The sequence below is a fragment of the Hordeum vulgare genome, chromosome 7H, assembly GCF_904849725.1.
Source record: "Hordeum vulgare subsp. vulgare chromosome 7H, MorexV3_pseudomolecules_assembly, whole genome shotgun sequence".
NCBI classification, from domain to species: Eukaryota; Viridiplantae; Streptophyta; class Magnoliopsida; order Poales; family Poaceae; genus Hordeum; species Hordeum vulgare.
In genome coordinates, this window is record NC_058524.1 from 72413493 (window position 1) to 72432265 (window position 18773).

The 18773-nt window shown below is 45.8% G+C and overlaps 2 protein-coding genes and 1 pseudogene across 4 annotated transcripts; 2 read left to right on the forward strand and 1 right to left on the reverse strand.

Moving 5' to 3' along the window:
• Positions 1 to 343: 343 nt before the first annotated feature.
• LOC123408326 (probable uridine nucleosidase 2) lies at positions 344 to 3635 on the reverse strand. The gene is made up of 5 exons (XM_045101451.1): positions 3575 to 3635; positions 3345 to 3460; positions 3183 to 3242; positions 2738 to 3028; positions 344 to 604 (listed from the first exon to the last, which is right to left on the reverse strand). The coding sequence occupies exons 1-5, from the start codon at positions 3633 to 3635 to the stop codon at positions 344 to 346; spliced, it is 789 nt and encodes a 262-aa protein (XP_044957386.1).
• Positions 3636 to 5322: 1687 nt separating this feature from the next.
• On the forward strand, positions 5323 to 7675 carry LOC123412269 (omega-amidase, chloroplastic-like). Of its 3 annotated transcripts, none has more exons than XM_045105216.1 (9): positions 5323 to 5542; positions 5681 to 5899; positions 5973 to 6066; positions 6333 to 6407; positions 6483 to 6561; positions 6701 to 6716; positions 6822 to 6908; positions 7028 to 7110; positions 7169 to 7675. In XM_045105216.1, exons 1-9 carry the CDS (start codon positions 5408 to 5410, stop codon positions 7260 to 7262), a joined length of 882 nt encoding a protein of 293 aa, XP_044961151.1. In that variant the 5' UTR covers positions 5323 to 5407; the 3' UTR covers positions 7263 to 7675. The 3 variants fall into 3 exon arrangements, with proteins under 3 accessions (XP_044961151.1, XP_044961152.1, XP_044961153.1); XM_045105217.1 differs by having other exon boundaries at positions 5326 to 5542; positions 7184 to 7675; XM_045105218.1 differs by having other exon boundaries at positions 5471 to 5546.
• A 7931-nt stretch (positions 7676 to 15606) lies between these two features.
• On the forward strand, positions 15607 to 17221 carry LOC123408327 (annotated as a pseudogene).
• Positions 17222 to 18773: the final 1552 nt, after the last annotated feature.

Genomic DNA, 18773 nt, shown 5'->3' on the forward strand with positions numbered 1-18773 from the left:
GGAGGCGTTTGTTGCAATGTTTTGAGCAAACGGCCGAGGCTAATAAAAACCTGCTGGCTAATTGATAAGTGAACTAAAATCGTTGGTTTTTTCTAGTCTAACCGAAGAGGTATTTAGGATCTAATCTACACCGTTGAGTAGAGATCTAATGGCTACAAAAAAAAAAGAAAACAACAGAGGAAGAGAGGAAGCTACCGTGGCTGTGGAGGTACTCCGGCGGGGGAGAGGATGGCCGTCGGCGAGGGAGGGCTCCGGGGGCGTTGGAGGGGACGGGGCGGCGGCGGTGGTCCTCCGGCGGGGGGGGGGGGGGGACGTCGGGCAGAGCGGAGAGGGTGCTGGGGCGCTACTCCGGGAGGGGGTAGACGTGGCAGCAGCTCGGGCTCCGGCGGGGCGACGGGGCGGCGCTGCGGGGGCGTGGAGCTTCGGGTGGTCGGGGAAACGGGGTGAGGCGGCGGCAGTGGAGCCTCTGGATGGCGTCGGTAAGGCGAGTGGGGCGGCGGGGCTGGTAAAGGAGCTCGGGGGCGGTGGCGGTCCTCGGCTCCGGCGAGTGGTGTGCGCAGGGCGGCGGTGAGGGGTGGGGTGCTGGGAACGGGGTGGCCGGGGGCTGAGGGAGTATATATAGGCGTGGGGAGGAGAGGAAAAAGGAAGGAGGAGAAGGATCCCGAGGATCGCGGGGTACTGGGGGGCTCGGGCTCGGTCTCGGGTGAAAATAGGAAGGGGAGGGAGAAGAAGGTGGCCGACGGGGGCTTGGCTCGGGCAGGTGGGGGCCACTAGCAGAGAGAGAGAGAGGAGAAAGGTAGGGGCAGTCGGGCTAAGTTTAAGGGATTCATATCCCGGTTGTGGGGATTCGGCCCAAGGCCTAAAAAGCGCTTGGGGCGGCGGTTTCTAAAGAAAAAGAATCTTTCCTATTTCTAACTTTTTCCGAATCAGAAAAATAAAAGCGAATAAAAGAAAAGTAAATCAAAATATTAATATACGGTATTATATACCAAAAAATCAGAAAAATATCCTCTATCCGAATAACATTTTTCCAAAGTAAAAATAAAAACTTTAAAAAAATGTTTTTTCAGAAATTCCAAAATTTGCTTTATTTCTTTTTGCAAATATTCTTTGGGTTTCTTGGCTCAAATATTTCAAAAATTTGCCCGCACTTTGGAGGGTCATTTTCCTCCTCTCTTTTCTGTTTGACAGAAAGTATTTCCCGACATTTCTTGCACGAAGACAACAAATGGAAATGCAAAAGAATTCAATGCAAATATCTCCGTTCAAATTCTTTCTAGTTGAAGAAGTCATGTCATCTTCTCTCTTTGCTTTTAAAAGATTGAATTTGAATTCACCGGAGAGGGGGAAAGTCATTTTATTCCCTCTCTTTTAAAAGTTTTGAAAAGTTTCAAATTTCACACAAGTTTCAATCACTCAGGCAACCAACAAACAATCAATCTAATAATTATATTAACATTCCAAAATTTATAATTTTGGGATGTTACACGTCGGAAGATGTGTACACGTCTCAACTTGACTACTTGAGAGAGACAGAGAGGGGGGGGGGGCGATCCAGGAGGCTCAGTTGGGAGCATCGCAGGAGGGGATCATGCGTTCGTGGGTGCGTTCTTTTTTTTATTATGTGCAGGGTCTTACAAGGAGGTGGATCGTGCGAGGAGGAGGTCGAACCATCACGACGTTCGATCCTCCTTTAATAGTAGAGATGATTCACATGGGGGTTAATCATAGCCGCCCATATGCGTACGCCTGCACATTAGAGCGGGCATTATTGTTATGGTGGCAATAACTAAGGGTGCATGAGAGTTGGCAAGAGATATAGTAGTTAGCAATTGGCAGCCAAGGGGCAGTAGTACCACACATATGCATAATGGCACAGGCATGGTGACAAAGTAATTGACAGCCGACAATGTAGGTTGAGTGACCCCCCCCCCCCCACACACACCCCAAGCCTATGGGGGCAGTTGTGTGGTTATCCTTCTAATTTTGCTGACCCACAATAAATTTTTCCTTTTTATTCAAGCAATTATACATGCCAAAAATGAGCAGGTCATGCATGGCTAGCACTAACAACTACCAAGTGTGCACCGAAGATGGGACCGTTACCTCTTACTGTCGGTTACATGCTGATGACTCCATGATCAACCACCACTGCATAAGAAGCCTCTAAAAGTGCCTCCCCACCAAACAGGATAAAGCTGTCTGCTTAGACTGAATTAGTGAGGGTCAACATTCAACAACATACCCTATTAGGTCGTCCTTACCAAATGATGTGTATTAACATCCTAACACCAACAAAGATACACATTAGTCATAGCACAAAGCTAAATGAAGCTAAGCATCGACAACGACTATGCTTAAATTGAAGGTACAACAGCCAAATATGTTGTTAGTACTTGTGGTAAAACACGACGGGTGCAGATCAGCAGTGAAGTCCAGTGCATAATAGTAGCCAACAATCTTCCTAGACTTTGTTTGGTATGGCATCCAGTCCATGTCAGCTCTAGAAGGCAGTGATGTAATGGAGCTTTAAGAGTATGATGACCTGAATGTTATCATAAGGAGATATAAACCATGTACCAATACAGGGACTAAAAATTTGTTGGCTTTTCAACATTAGAAAATTAACCAGTGAAGTCAATGTGATGAATTATCGGAGTTGCAGCTTTGAATATGTAAACCGATGCTCTAAAACACGAAGTTGCACTCTTCTCCAAATTCAACAGGGCTGACTCACATTTGCCTTAGCTGCAGGGTTGACATTTCCATTAACTGAATAAGCACCACCCAGGATAATGATCTGCCCAATCTTCTTGGGGAAAGAAGGGTCAAGCTCGACGGCCAACGCGAGGTTGGTGAGGGGGCCGAGGGCGACGACGGTTACTTGTCCGGGGTAGAGGTTCGCCTGCTCGACAAGGAAGGCGGCGACGGACTGCTCCACCGCCTTGCCGATCGGCGGATGGAAGTTCTGGTTGCCGAGGCCATCCGAACCGTGGACGAAGCTGGCAATCCGTAGCTTGGTGGCTTTCTGAATTTTATTCACGGTGAAGCGCACAGACATTCAGTCTAAGTCAGCAAACACTTGATCGATCGAGATGTCACAAATTTTGACTGAATGAGATGCCATACAGACAAACACACACATACATTGATACATACATGATGTAATGGATTGAGGGTACCTTGATTGTTACATGGGAACCCTCCGCGACGGGGATGTCGGTCCTCCCAGCGGTCTCCAGCTGAAATCAAGCTAGAGATCGGTTCGATTAGCATCGGAAAGACCCATTCGTGAGAATGGAGAGTCGAGCACGGGGGAGGGGAGTGGAGTGGAGTGGACCGACGAGGTGCAGCGCGTTGCGGGTGGCGAGGGCGGTGTAGACGTTGCCGAAGATGGTGGTGAGGCCAACCACCTCCAGCTCCGTCGACCTCAGCGCCACGAAGATGGCCATGGCATCATCTGCGGTTCATCCACCCCACCGCGAGTTTGCGAACAATGCGAGATTGGTTAGTGGATGGGATAAGATAGATCGATAAGACAGTGGGGAGGAACGAGGGACGGGTGGATACGGACCGATCCCTGGGTCGGTGTCGATGATGACCTTCTTCTTCTTAGTTACGGCGGCCATGGACATGGATCCCGGGGATCGATTGCGACGGCGTCGGAAGATGTGTACACGTCTCAACTTGACTACTTGAGAGAGACAGAGAGAGAGGGGGGGGGCGATCCAGGAGGCTCAGTTGGGAGCATCGCAGGAGGGGATCATGCGTTCGTGGGTGCGTTCTTTGTTTTATTATGTGCAGGGTCGTACAAGGAGGTGGATCATGCGAGGAGGAGGTCGAACCATCGAGGAAGGTCGAACCATCACGACGTTCGATCCTCCTTTAATAGTAGAGACAATGGTCTAAAAGGATTCTCTCATATACATGTCCAGTTTTACATTAGAACGTCTATATACAGGGACCATGACCGGTGGGTCGTCGCTGGGAAGAGGGAGAAATCATGATTGTAGTTGAGTTTGGACGACGCCTTCACATTGTCCAGGCGTAGACATTGTTGAGCTCAATTTAGAGGGTGTCCATGTTTGGACGCCCATATAGACAAGCTATTGGACGATTGTTTTAGACCCACATTGTAAAAATCGAATATAGACGTTGTATAGACAAACTATTGGAGATGCTCTAACATATGCATGTTACTAATCTAAGTTACTCTCCACTATGACTAGCGTGAAGCCCCGGCCACCTTTTCTCTCCCGCAGCTATGATTTTTGCTAACATGGAAGATGTTATAGCCTGCTAACTAGCAGAAATTACTTTGAGAGGCCGGGCTTCACGGAGGCCTCTAAATACAAAATTTAAAATTCATCAAAATTGATATTTTGACATTTAAAAAAATAAAAAATAAAGAAATAGAGGAAGACATAATACACATATGTGTGTAAATTTTCTGGGCAAAATACATTAAAATGGGGCATGTGTAAAAAAGATAAATCTGAGGTCTTTTAACACAACGATACTATTTATCCTCTCAGGTTATGAATTTGTTTTTTTGTACATATTGCATTTTAAAGTATTTCATCCTAAAAATTTACACACATACACATAACATTTTTTTTTACTTGTACTATTTTTTTGTAATCGAAAAGTATGAATTTTGAATTCTTTAAAAATTTGGAGCTCCAGTGAGCTTAGTGGCCAAACGTTCGTTCTCGTTGACTAGCGTCTACCTTTTCTGTCTCAAAATAAGTAACTTAAAAATGACTCGGTTTTATAATGACTTTAGTATAAAAGTGAGTCATTTTTCAGTCACTTAGGGCAACTCTAACGGACGGACCCAAACAGACGACGATTTTGTCCGCTTTTCATCCGTTTAGTTCGTCCGCTGGCATGTCCGTGTCCGCTTTTTTGAATGAGCCAGCACAAGTGGGTAGCACCACTGTGGCAATATAATAATGGAAGAAAGGTGGGTAGGGTGAGCCAGTGAATTAAATAAACAGACAGAGGTGGTGGATGGCTGTGTGACAAGTCGACCAGGCCGGCCACATGCGGACACAGAAAGGACGCGCGTGTCTGCTTCGTGTCCGCGCCGACGCATTTCAGTCTCAAATTTGAGCCAGAAATGGGTCGCGCGAACGCAAAGCAGACGCGATTTAGAAATGAGTCCGTACGTTGGATCATCACTTTTATTTGCGCGGACCCAAACAAACGGGAACGAACGAAATGGGTCCTCCATTGGAGTTGGTCTTATCTTGAAACCGAATGAGTATTATACTTGCTCCAGCAATATTGTGTTCTCTTCCGCTATAAAACTGCACCTCCTTTAATTTCTGTCTCCGTTGCACTGTATTGATTCACTGTCTCCTCCTTCCAGGGCGCAACGCTTGCTCGTTTCATCTCTGCTGCCATGCCACAGGTAGCACAGTACAAGGTCGCGCTATGCCAGCTGCCGGTTTCCCCAGACAAGCACGGCAACATCGCCCGCGCGCGCGCCCGCATCGAGGCCGCCGCAACCGCCGGCGCCAAGCTCGTCGTCCTGCCGGCAAGTCAGCCCCCCCCCCCCCCCCCCCCCGCCCCCCCTCTCACTTACTGGCCACGGAACTGAGATTCACCCGGAAGCAGACAGTGCTTCTTGGAAGCTCACTTGGCTCGCTTCTCTGATGATGTTGCTCTGCTCCAGGAAGTATGGAGCTGCCCCTACGCGATGGAGACCATGCCGAGCTACGCCGAGGACATCGACGGCGGCCGGTCGCCGTCGGTCTCCATGCTGTCGGAGGTGGCCGCGGCCAGCAAGATCACCATCGTCGGCGGATCCGTACCCGAGGTGGCTTCGGGGCAGCTGTTCAACACCTGCTGCGTGGTCGGGCCTGATGGGGAGATCAAGGCCAAGCACAGGAAGGTAAGGGGCGGTCTTCTGCATCAAAATTTTGGCATGGCACTTGCACCGACTGACTTTCAGGGAAATTTTCCAGCTGCATCTGTTTGGAATTGACATCCCCGGAGACATCAATTTCAGGGAATCCGATACCTTCACTGCTGGGCAAGAACCCACCGTGGTTGACACAGGTGTGCACACCGTGTGTACTGAAAATTCCGGATCAAATTTACGTACTGTATATTTTGGCTTGTAAACAAGTACTGCTACTTGCATCGCGCCTGGTAATAGAATGCACTGGAGCCTCATATTTCAGTGTTTATATGATGTTCCCTGAGATTCTACTACTCTAAAATTTTACCCATCGTTAGCACATTTACTGAAGTTTATGCGCGGTCTAATTTTCTCCTCTCGTCTATTTGCATGGTCATAACCAATCGTTGTAGCCTTATTACAGACGTTGGACGGATTGGGATTGGGATTTGTCATGACATCAGATTTCCAGAACTGGCAATGCTGTACCGATCAAGAGGTATGCTTTACAAATTGAGTTCTTGATTGCAAGCGCCTGGTTCAGTAAAAATCGAGTCCGTTCCCAAACTTGCAGGTGCACACTTGATATGTTACCCTTCTGCATTCAACATGAGCACCGGGCAGCTCCTCTGGGACCTTATGCAGAAGTCCAGGTTCAGTTATCTGTCTTCTCCAATTGTCATGTCACTTTTCTCCGTCAGTTGTTTATATATCATGATGTACTTCTTCAGATATCATGATCGTTAACTAATTATCCTTTTCCGCATGCATATACCCACTTCATTTGTTCAGGGCTGTTGACAATCAGGTGATTAGCAATTGATTACTACCAACTGTGACCTGCAGTTGTTCCTCACTGTACTAAAATCCATGTAAAAGTCATATTATCACCCCTTAACTGTCTTGGTTTCAGCTGTTCGTGGCGACCTGCTCACCCGCACGAGACCCCAACTCGCAGTCGGACTTCGTGGCCTGGGGCCACTCAAGCCTCATCGGACCAGTAAGACTACGCACACATCACTGAAGCAGAGTTCTGCTGACTGCTCCATTGTGATAATTTGGACTCCAACCAAAGGTTGAAGCTAATCATGTTGGCATCCACTTTTTTTGTCCTATTAGTTTGGCGAGGTTCTTGCGGCGGCAGGGCACGAGGACGCGACCGTCATCGGCGAGATCGACCTGTCTTTGATTCGAGCTGTTAGGTATGAAACTCACTTTTTTTTGTGCTTGGGCTTGTTTCTGTTTGAGCTCAGGCATCAGGGAAAATCTGTGCAGGGAGAACCTCCCTTTGGAAACGCAAGGCAGAGGGGATCTGTACAGGCTGATCGATGTCCAAAGGGAATGTTCGAGCTAGCTGCGCTGCTCGAGGAAGAGATAATAGGCCCCGTTCTGTGTTGGTCACACGATGGGTTCAGGAAGACAGTTCGGGGTTTGCACAATTGTGTAGTGGCATGCAAAGGTTCGGGATGCCTGTCTACCAGAACCCCGTTACTGAGGATATGTTCCTATACCTTTTTTTCTAGTGGATATGTTCCTATACTTGTATTTGTTCTCTTAGCATGAACTATATGTGGATTGCCTTCAGATGTTTGCTCTCCTAGAGAAAGGCATGTGTATTTGAGTAGTCCGGATTCTACTAAAACCCGGTTACTAGGAGGTTTTTCCTTTTTGAGACTTTCATATTTGTTGTGTGGATTGTGTGTATCTTGGTAGGTGTGAACTTGTTGTATTTTAAAAAATAAAACTTACTCCTCCTTTATTCACTTATAAGAATGGTGGCATCATTTACAATAAAAGGGATAATCCCATTAGGAGCATCATCCATCCAGACACTAGGAGGAGCTAATCTGGCTAACTTAGCTAGTTCATGTGCTACTTGATTATCAACTGTATTACAGTGTTCATAGATTACTTGCGAAAAATCTTTTTTTTTTCGAAAAGGAGGCATCGCCCCGGCCTCTGCATCGAGTGATGCATGCAGCCATTTTATTAAGTACGAAGTAGTCTGAACGAAATACAAAGAAGTCCGAGAAGCCAAAGGAAAAAACATGAAAAAGAGTTACACGGCGATCATAACGCCAACACCAACGATACCCATCGGTATACATAACTATGGTCCAATCCTATTAGCATGCCGCCATCCATATCGGTTGAAGATAACCTGAGCTACCATCTCCCATCGGACACACCCAGTAACCAAAGGCTCCCTGGTTTCCACAGGAGTGAATAAGGACCACATGCGGATCAAGGCGGTAGCCCTGAAGATGACATGCAAAAATTAATATAGTGTATTCTGTTAAAAACTAGATCATTTCTGTAGTTCCATATAACCCACAGAATAGCACAAGTTCCAACTCGAATTAGTTTGGCGTAAAGTACATTAACCCCGTCCAGCCACGTCCCAAATAACATGTGAATGCTAGTAGGCGGGGCAATGTTAAAAGTAATTTGGATTGAGCGCCATAATAGTTTAGCCATAGGGCAGTCCAGAAAGAGGTGCTTAATCGTCTCATGCGTCTGACAGAAGCTACATCTTTTATTTCCTTTCCAATGTCTTTTAGCCAAGTTATCCTTAGTTAAAACAACTCCTTTGTGAACAAACCACATGAAGATTTTTATCTTAAGGGGAACATTGACCTTCCATATATTCATGGACTTTGGAATAGGTAACGTATCAATAAGATGGTCATACATCGATTTCACTGAGAAAGTACCATTGGTGGTCAACCTTCAACAAATACTATCAGGAAACTCAGACAGGGAAATATCCATTAGCCTTCTCACTAGATGTAACCATCTAACCCATCTATTTCCGATCAAGGCTCTACGAAATTGAATGTTGAGAGGAGTCTCTCGTAACACTGCCGCAACGGATGTCTGTTTTCGCTGTGGAATATTATAGAGTTGCGGATACTGGAGAGCCAAGGGTTGCTCTCCTAACCAAGTATCCTCCCAGAATCTAGTATTTTCACCATTGCCAATGACGAATCTAGTCCTGTTAAAGAAAGCGGTCTTTGTCCTCATGAGACCCTTCCAGAAAGGTGAATCGCCAGGTCTCGCAGTGACCTGAGCTAATGTCTTTTGCTGTAGATACTTGTTCTTTAGAATGTGTATCCACATCCCTTGTGATTCGACAGACAGTCTGAATAGCCACTTGCTAAGCAGACACCTGTCCTTAACCTCTAAATTTTCAATCCCCAAACCTCCCTGATCCTTGGGTCTACAAATAATATCCCATCTAGCCAGTCTATATTTAGTCTTTACCTCGTCACTCTGCCAGAAAAATCGAGATCGATAAAAATCCAACCTTTTCCGCACCCCAACAGACACTTCAAAAAAGGATAGAAGAAACATTGGCATACTTGTCAACACTGAGTTGACAAGAACCAATCGTCCTCCATAGGATAATAGCTTGCCCTTCCATCATCTTAGTTTTTTTTCAAAACGATCCTCGATACATCTCCACTCCTTGATGGTCAACTTCCGGTGATGAATGGGGATTCCTAAGTATGTAAACGGTAACCTACCACCCTCACAACAAAAAAGTTGATTATACGTGAGTTGTTTAGCTTGTGCATCCCCAAAGCAGAAGAGCTCACTTTTGTGAAAATTAATCTTCAACCCAGAGAGCTGTTCAAATAAGCATAATATGAGTTTCAAGTTTCTGGCTTTTTTGAGATCATGTTCCATGAAAAGGATCGTGTCGTCCGCGTATTGTAGGATCGAGACACCCCCATCAACTAGATGAGGTACTAGTCCCCCTACTAAGTCTTTGTCATTAGCCCTCCTAATCATTAGCGCCAACATATCCGCAACAATGTTAAATAAAATAGGTGACATAGGATCTCCTTGTCTGAGTCCCTTAAGTGTCTGAAAGAAATGACCGACATCATCATTTACTTTAATACCGACACTACCTTTTTTATAAAACAATCTACATGTTTTCGCCAAATGTCGCCAAACCATTTCATACGTAGAGTTTGTTGCAGGAAAGACCATTTGACTTTGTCGTATGCCTTTTCGAAATCAACCTTAAATAAAACTCCATTGAGTTTCTTGGAGTGCAATTCATGAAGGGTCTCATGCAGTACGACAACCCCTTCAAGAATATTCCTACCAGGCATGAATGCCGTCTGCAAAGATTGCACGACAGAATGTGCCATCTTAGTTAGCCTGTCAGTTCCCACCTTTGTGAAAATTTTAAAGCTAACGTTCAATAGAGAGATAGGACGAAATTGTTCAATTCTGGAAGCACCCTCTTTCTTCGGTAGTAACGTTATCGTACTAAAATTAAGATGAAAGAGTTGTAGGTGTCCAGAGAACAAATCATGGAACATAAACATAAGATCTGCCTTAATAATATGCCAACATTTATTATAAAACTCAGCTGGGAACCCGTCCGACCCAGGAGCTTTACCGTTTTTCATACCCTCAATCGCCTATAACACCTCTTTCTCTAGGAATGGTGCGGAAAGACTCTCATTGTCGGCTTGTCCAACTTGAGGAATATCCGCAATTTGATGCTCGTCCATAGACACAAAGCTATGATCTGGAGCACCGAACAACCGTTTGTAATAATTTGTGATATATAATTTAAGATTCTCATGACCTACTATGGTACCCTCGTCTTGATCAAGCTGTAAGATTCTCTTTTTCCTATGTTTGCCATTTGCAATCAAGTGGAAAAACTTTGTGTTGTTATCCCCGTGGACAATTGCCCTAACCTTGGCTCTGACAACCCATTTCATTTCCTCCTCTCGAAGGAGGACACACACTCTTTGTTCGGCCTCATACTTTGACGACCTTTCATGTTCATCCAACATGCTGGTCTCAGCGTTACGATCCACAACATCTATGAAATGGAGCAGTCGGTCTTGCTCATCTTTATAATTTCCCGAAACATTCTTAGCCCAACCTCTCAAGAATTGTCTAAGGTGTCGGATTTTATTTTGCCAGATGTCGACACTAGATCTCCCATCCGTATGCTTGCTCCATTCTCTAGCAATAGTTTCCATAAAGCCCTCACGTGTGAACCAACTTGATTCAAAGGAGAAAGCATCTTTTTTCCTTTGTGAGTGGCATTGCCAGAATCTAGCAAAAGTGGAGTATGATCAGATATAGCCCTCTGCATAGCACAAACTGTGACTAAAGGGAACTTCTGCTCCCAGTCCACACTAGTAAGTACCCTGTCCAATTTTTCAAAAGTCTGGTTATGTAGAGAGTTGTCCCAAGTATATTTCCTACCTCAGAGTTCAATCTCCCGTAGGTTTAGGCTCTCTATAATTGTATTGAACATAAAGGGCCATCTGCCATCAAAATTGTCGTTGCTTTTCTCATCAGCTCTCCTGATGATATTGAAGTCACCACCTACCACCAGTGGTAGATTGTCATCGCAAATTCTAACCAGATCAGCAAGAAAGGCTGGCTTTTGCTCCGTCTGAGCGGCACCATACACCGCGACTAGAGCCCATTGAAACCCGTCTTCCTTGTTTCTAATCCGAAATTTGACCGAGAAGTCCCCTAATAGTACTTCTCGCACTTGAACGGTATTGCATCGGACACCAAGTAAGATCCCTCCGGACCTTCCTCTTGGAGGGAGGCAATGCCATTCAAATTCCACACCTCCTGAAAGGGAGTTGAGAAATTGCGATGTGAAGTTTTCCCGCCCCGTCTCCATCAACGCGATGAAGTCAAGACTATGCTGTAACGTTGTTTCTGCAAGGAACCTAATTTTAGCCAAGTCTCTCAGACCTCTGCTATTCCAAAATAGCCCTTTCATATTTCATCATAAAAAAATTTAGCAGTCCTGAATCTAGCACTCCTACGAACAGCAAAAACTGTATAAACCCTCCGTTTCGAAGGTCGCTTTGGCTTGTCAGAAGCATACTCCTGGTCCATATAACCATGAGTATCTTTGCCAATATCATTAAGATGATCATTAGGTAGGTGATAATCATCCAGAGCCACTTGTGACTGTTTAATATCCTCATGTGGGACTAAATTTTCACATAGTAAATTCAGACCCCCCATATCAGATATCTCCTTATCATTCATAGGTCGAACCGTCGTTAAGTTTCATATAATATCCAAAGCCCTATCAACCTTCAAGTCTAATAAGTCATTGATAGATTTTGAAACTTGTTTGCTAGTCTTACCCAAGGTCACCCCATAGCCGTAGCATTATCTAAAATTTCTTGCGGTGTGTGAAGAATGGAATGTTCTGTATTAATATTCATACCTGTTGAATTCTGAACCTCCTTCATTTTAGCAGCTCGCATAGCCCGTCCAATCTGCAGGTCATCCGCATCTGGCTGGGACTGAACCCGTAGACTAGCTCATCTATCCGGACCCATCGGATTTGGAACGCCTCCAAATGCTATGACTTCATCAACCGAGATCGGTACAGACTCTGGTGAAGCAGCAACAGGAACAAACTCCGTACCCACCTTGGGTATAGAATCTGGTCCAGCCATGGAGACGACAGCATCCTCAATGTTATCCTCCGGTGTGGCAATGCAGAAAGTCGCACTCAGCTCGGCACCAACTGTGCTGGCGGACGACCTGCGGCAAGCTTCCGCTGCTGCCGCTGGGTCAACCTCAATAGAATCATCAAGCCTTGGCCGGCTGGTAGCGCTAAACTGCATCACATCACACTTGCGAAAAATCTAGCGCCATGAATTGGCAGTCGTCGAAGACTGCACTTGCCACCGAAGAAGAAGATCCTTCTTGTATTGCAACTATAACCTCAGAGTTATCAGAATTAAATTCAAGCCGGTTGCATCCAACTGTGCGGGCCAAGTTAAACCCAAATCTCAGTGCTATGGCTTCCGCTGTAAAAGCATCAAAACAAACATCTAATTTCTCGTTCGCCGCTGCTACAAAAGCATCCGAACTGTCTCTGATAACTGCACCAAGTGAACCCTGTAGAGTATCCTCATTGAAACTAGCGTCGACGTTCAGCTTCACATACCCGTTTCTTGGTTTTGTCCAACCCCCACTTCTCACGCGGGCCTTCGAGTTACATTATTGAACTCGTGTATTTGTATAGCTGCCATGCATTATTTTTTAGTCAACTAGTACAAATGCCCGTGCGTTGCACCGGACGAAATATTAGATAGTAAATTTATGTACTTTAAAAAATATAGATAATTATAAATAAATATTTTTAGTATAATTGCCCGTGCGTTGCACCGCACGAAATATTCAATAGTAAATTTATAAACTTCAAAAAATAGGGAAAATCATAAATAAATATTTTGCTAAAATTTCAAACTTGTCCGAATACATATATTTTTTGAAATAAACTAATAATCATATAACAGGGGAAAATATAGAAATAACATACTCCCTCCGTCCCAAAATAACTGTCTCAAGCTTAATGCAATTTTATACTAGAGCTAGTATAAAGTTGAGACACTTATTTTGGGACAGAGGGAGTATAATTAATAAAGGGAAAGTCTAAAATCTGGAAAATTCAGAATATTCCAACAACGTGACGGAAAACGTATAACTATAATCAAGGTTCTCGATTCATTTCGTAAAGTACCTTATATATTTTTCCCTTTCTGCTAAGATATTTTTAACTTGGATATTTAATTCATGCACAAAGTATTTTTGTCTTTTGTAGAATATATTTTCAAGGCTATTTGTAGAGTAAAGCAAGCGTATATATTTTGTCTTTTGTAAGAATATATTTTCAAGGTCATTTGCACATAGGATATTTGGCGTTGTAAGATGAAAGTTGCAACTGTTTAAAACTAACATGCATTCTAGTAAAGCGAGAGAACAATATGAATATCTTATTTCTCTAATTTTCTCTGGAGACATAACATTTTTATTCCTAATTTCATATATATCTGAAACTTTTCATATTATGATGACCATGCAGAATTACTTATGCTGTTATTAAAAGAGTGCAAACAATCAGCGAATAAAATAAAAAGCAAAGCTTAGATAAATAGCTCCAGCATTGCACAAAACCAGATTAAGTACTACCATCATCATGTGTATATGTTACGTTACAACATGCCATTACATCTGCCAACAACAACAACTCTAACGGCTTTCAGTCTCAAGTACATTACAACTAAGAACTTTCTGTGTCCACCTTCTCTCTAGTTCTAAATTTCTACAATAGAGTAACAAGAAGCCTGTAGTTACCCATCCTCCACATCTTTACTCGGCTAGCTACAAAATCAACATTCTCTACGGCTCCTATTACTCTTTTTATTTTCGATGGAAAGGGCATGCATAGCCCCGACGCCTTGTAGATGAAAAAACAGAGATGCCAACATGCAAACAGATTATACAGCTAGAGATGTTTAGTCTTCACGCAGCACACGAGCCGGTTGGAGCCCAAGTCGCTTTTCTGCACACATATCAAAAATATTTCATCACTAACTAAGCATACATAGTATGCACAGCTTGTTTAGCATTCACATCATGTGCAGATCTTAATGCAAAAAATATAGACATGAGCCAATAAAGGGAAAGGGAATTATATTGGCCTGGCTAAGTAATTACGGAAAAACACAGTTTGGCAATGTCGAACTAAAATGATTTTTTCACGGAGGAACGATATCCCAGCTAAAACCATATGATTACTTGTAATTGTTTTTAAGATGATAATATGGCCGGCTATTGTATTTAGAAGACATCAAGAACCTTATGTATAGCTCGGCAGCCATACATTTGAAGGTTGAGTGCTAAGACTTGCCCGATTAGTTGATCATCTAGCTCCTTTATCTGAGCCGTGCTCACATGCTCAAAACACTGGTTCAAAAGTTTATGGTGAGGCCAGGATGTTTATAGCACCGGGACAAATAATTGCTGTCAATAGTTCAATACCTTGTGAACAACATAATTTTCAAAAACATCAGTCATCAATGTGAGAGCTTGAGGCATGATTTGAGTAAAAACCTTGTATTTTTCTTCAATGCTGGCTGTTTCAAGCTTTTGCTGTATATGAAGCGACTTTTTCTTCAATGCTGGCTGTTTCAAGCTTTGCTGTATGAGCCGACTCCCAGCCAACATCCAGAACAACTCTAGTGCGAGAGCCAAATGCAATATCTGGTACCATCTCAACAAACAGAGAAACATGTGTTTCGAATGAAATTCAGCAATGGTAGAGGTTTTTTAGTTGTGGAAGCTAATGCAATCCATTGAACTTTAGCCGTTATTTGTGTTTTGCATATTCCTATTAAGCATTGATGCGTCTAGAATCCGTATGTGTTAAGTTTTACTTTTATGTACACACTCTCTAGAAACTACTCGTTTACTTTGATGTTTTAAGCAATTTGAAGTTACCTTCAGTTTGAGTAATTTATAATATAATAAAGGGAAACCTGAGATATTTGATCCAGGTATTGATTTGTTCCATGTATGAACTGGGTTCCTCTCACAGGAATTGTAAATTTACCTTTAGCCTTGGTAATCCAATTTTCCCTCCTTGTCATCAAGACTAAAAATTTCTAGAACGGATACATAGACGATTGTTTTATTCGAGAGAGGCATTGCCATTGGCTACCCACTTTCAAGACGTACGTGTCAGATCACCCACAAAGTTGACAACCGAGATATATCAGAAATGTCGAATTAATGATGCATACAGCTGCAAGTAAAGGAAACAACACGTTCATACCCGAACACATAATCGATCCTTGCTTCCTTCCGCCCCCCAGACTTGCTTCTCGATCGCCATGGCGCTTAGCAGCGGCATCCTCGCCTTGTCAATCAGTAAGTGTGATATACTCAGCTGTTAGCTAGATTAATTCATTGATTTGTTCTCGATTCTCAGGTGCTTTTGGGGTTTATATATTGCAGTTGGAGTGCTGGTAGCCGGTATAGTGACAGTGGTGGCCACGATCGCGATCTACCTGTGCGCCAAGGTCGCCGTCCAGATGTATCTACACAAGGAAGACAAGCTGGGCGGTCACCGGGACGCGTGGCTCGGCAACGGAGCAGCCGCCGGCAGCACGCCGAGAGCCGCCCAGAACGAGGCCGACGACGTCGAGATGGGGAGCATGAGCTTCTTCATCGAGGGCGTCCAGAACGAGCGGCCCGTCCGCTTCAGCTCGCAGCAGCTGCGGGGCTTCACCCAGGGCTTCGCGCACAAGGTCAGCTCCGGCGGCTTCGGCGTCGTGTACACGGGCAGGTTCCCCGACGGCACGCCGGTGGCCGTGAAGGTCCTCAACAACACGCTCGGGAGGCGCGCGGAGGAGCAGTTCATGGCGGAGGTGGGCACCATTGGGAGGACCTACCACATCAACCTCGTCCGCCTCTACGACTTCTGCTTCGACGCCGCGGTGAAGGCGCTCGTGTACGAGTACATGGTGAACGGCTTGCTGGACCGGCACCTGTTCGGCACACCGGCGCCCGATGGCCGCGTCATCGAGTTCGACAAGCTCCACGAGATCGCCGTCGGGACGACAAAGGCCGTGCGGTACCTGCACGAGGAGTGCCAGCACCGCATCATCCACTACGACATCAAGCCGGAGAACGTGCTGCTCGGGGCCGACATGGCGCCCAAGGTGTCCGACTTCGGGCTCACCAAGCTGTGCGACAGGGAGGACACCCACCTCACCATCACTGGCGCCCGGGGCACGCCCGGGTACGCGGCACCGGAGCTGTGGATGCCGTTGCCGGTCACGCAAAAGTGCGACGTGTACAGCTACGGGATGCTGTTGTTCGAGATGCTCGGGCGGCGGAGGAACCTGGAGCTCGGGCTGCACAGCCGCGAGAGCCAGGAGTGGTAGCACCGGTTCGAGGCCGGCGATATGGACGGCGTGCTGGCGCGCGCAATGGCCGCGGGGGACCTGGACGACACAGAGAAGGCGGCAAGTATGTGCAAGGTGGCCCTGTGGTGCGTGCAGTTCCGGCCGGAGGACAGACCGTCCATGGACAACGTGGTGCGGATGCTGGAGGGGGAGGAGCAGATCGCCACGCCGGGCAACCCGTTCGCGCACCTCGCGGCGTACAGCGCCGGCGCGACGATGACCGATGTCACCACCACGGAATCCTACGGTTCTTCAGCTTTTACCCGCATCGGGCTCGCCGTCCTCGCATCCTCCGCGCCTCCTCCTCCACCTCGTCGTCCTCGTCTCCTCCGCCGCCTCCATCCTGCAGTGCTGCGGGTTCGTCGACGGCCCCGAGTTGGAGGTCAAGCTGCTGGTCGCCGCGGCCGGGCTGCAGCTACTGGCCTCGTCAAATCTCCGCGCCGTCCACATCCCCGCCTCCTCGATCTGGATTGATCGAAGGAGGGCGAGCTCCCTGCTTACCTTGACCACAGGAGGACCGCGGGTTAGTTCGGATTAAATACAGGGGGGTTTTCATGAAAAGTAAAGAACGGTTCGACCCGACTTACAAAAGGACTGCGGGTTAATTACCTGAAATGATAGGGACTTTTTTGCAAAAACGCCATGACGGACGACAGAAGCACTCCGTCTTTATTATTAGGGGAGATAAAAACATATTTATCAAAAAATATAATAGACGACGAACGAAGAGAAATAAAATGAATCGTCGAGAAAATTATGAGTAGCCAAAAAATAAAATGAACCTTAAAAAAAATGTGTTGCGTCATCCTTAGGGGGGGCGGCGCGTGGGTTAGAACCCTAGCCGTCGTGCCCCTGTCCACCTCCTCCTCCGCTCTCCTTGCCACCGCCGAAGAAAGTCGGCAAGCGAAGCTCGTCCGACCGAGTGGCGACGGGGCCTTGCCTTTTGTTGTGACGAGGGGATGGCCCAAGTTAGCATGCATGGTCGCCTTAGGCGGCTCGGGTGCATCGCCTAAGACGGCTCGGTCGACGATGTGCTTCCTTAGGCCATTTCATCTCTAGATGGTTGAGAGGCGGGATTGAAAGGCCTCTATCACAATGGTTGCGGAGGACATGCGCACGAGATGTTGAAGATGTCGACGATGTTTGGCTCTCTGCATAGCGCGCCTCTCTTTGTACACTAGCATGATGACGTACCAAGGTGTGCATGCAAGCAACTCTCCTTCATGCAAGCGACTATCTCCGAGCATATATGCCATGGAACAATTATGATTTCAGTTTTCCCATGCCCATGACGTGTGTGCCCCCTAGTGCAACATCGTCTTCTTCAATAAGTGGTGACGCAACACAAGGTATCTTCAACTAGGTGGTCCTCTTCAAGCCCCCGGTCTCGAGACCTTCTATGGTTGCACTTGCACCCAACAATGGAGATGCTTATATGTCGTGTCCTTGTTGCATATGTTGCCTTGAATTGCTCACGCATGCCCTCCTAGGTGAAATTCTAACATTTGATCTTCGGTGGTTGGATCTATGGGGACACTAACGGTGTTTTCTTTCTGGACCATTGATACGTCTTCAACATAGTGATAAATTATGAAGTATTCATGTCAATATTCTACAACTTTCATATACTTTTGTCAACATTTTGTATTATTTCTTAGGACTAACTTACTTATCCAGTGCCTAGTGTTAGTTCTTGTTTTTTGTGTCGCAAAAAATCCATATCAAATGGACTCCAAACGCGATAAAAATTTATGAAGATATTATTGGAATATATGTGAATTTTGGGAAGAAGAATCAATACCACACGATGCCCGAGGCTCTCACAAGCCAACGGAGACTTGCGGTAGCGTAAAAAGTGTTTCGGGACTGCCTTTAGGGTTTTGGGGATATATGAGAATTTATAGGTCAGAGAACAGAGTCGAGAGAATCTCGAGGGGCCCACGAGCCATCAGGGTGCCCCCCGGGCCACGCCGTGTTGGCTTATGGGGCCCTCGGGTGGCCTCCAACCTTCTTCCAATACTCATTGGTCTTTTTTTGGTCCAAAAAAAATCTCCGAAAAGTTTCTAAGTCAATTGAACTTCGTTTGATAT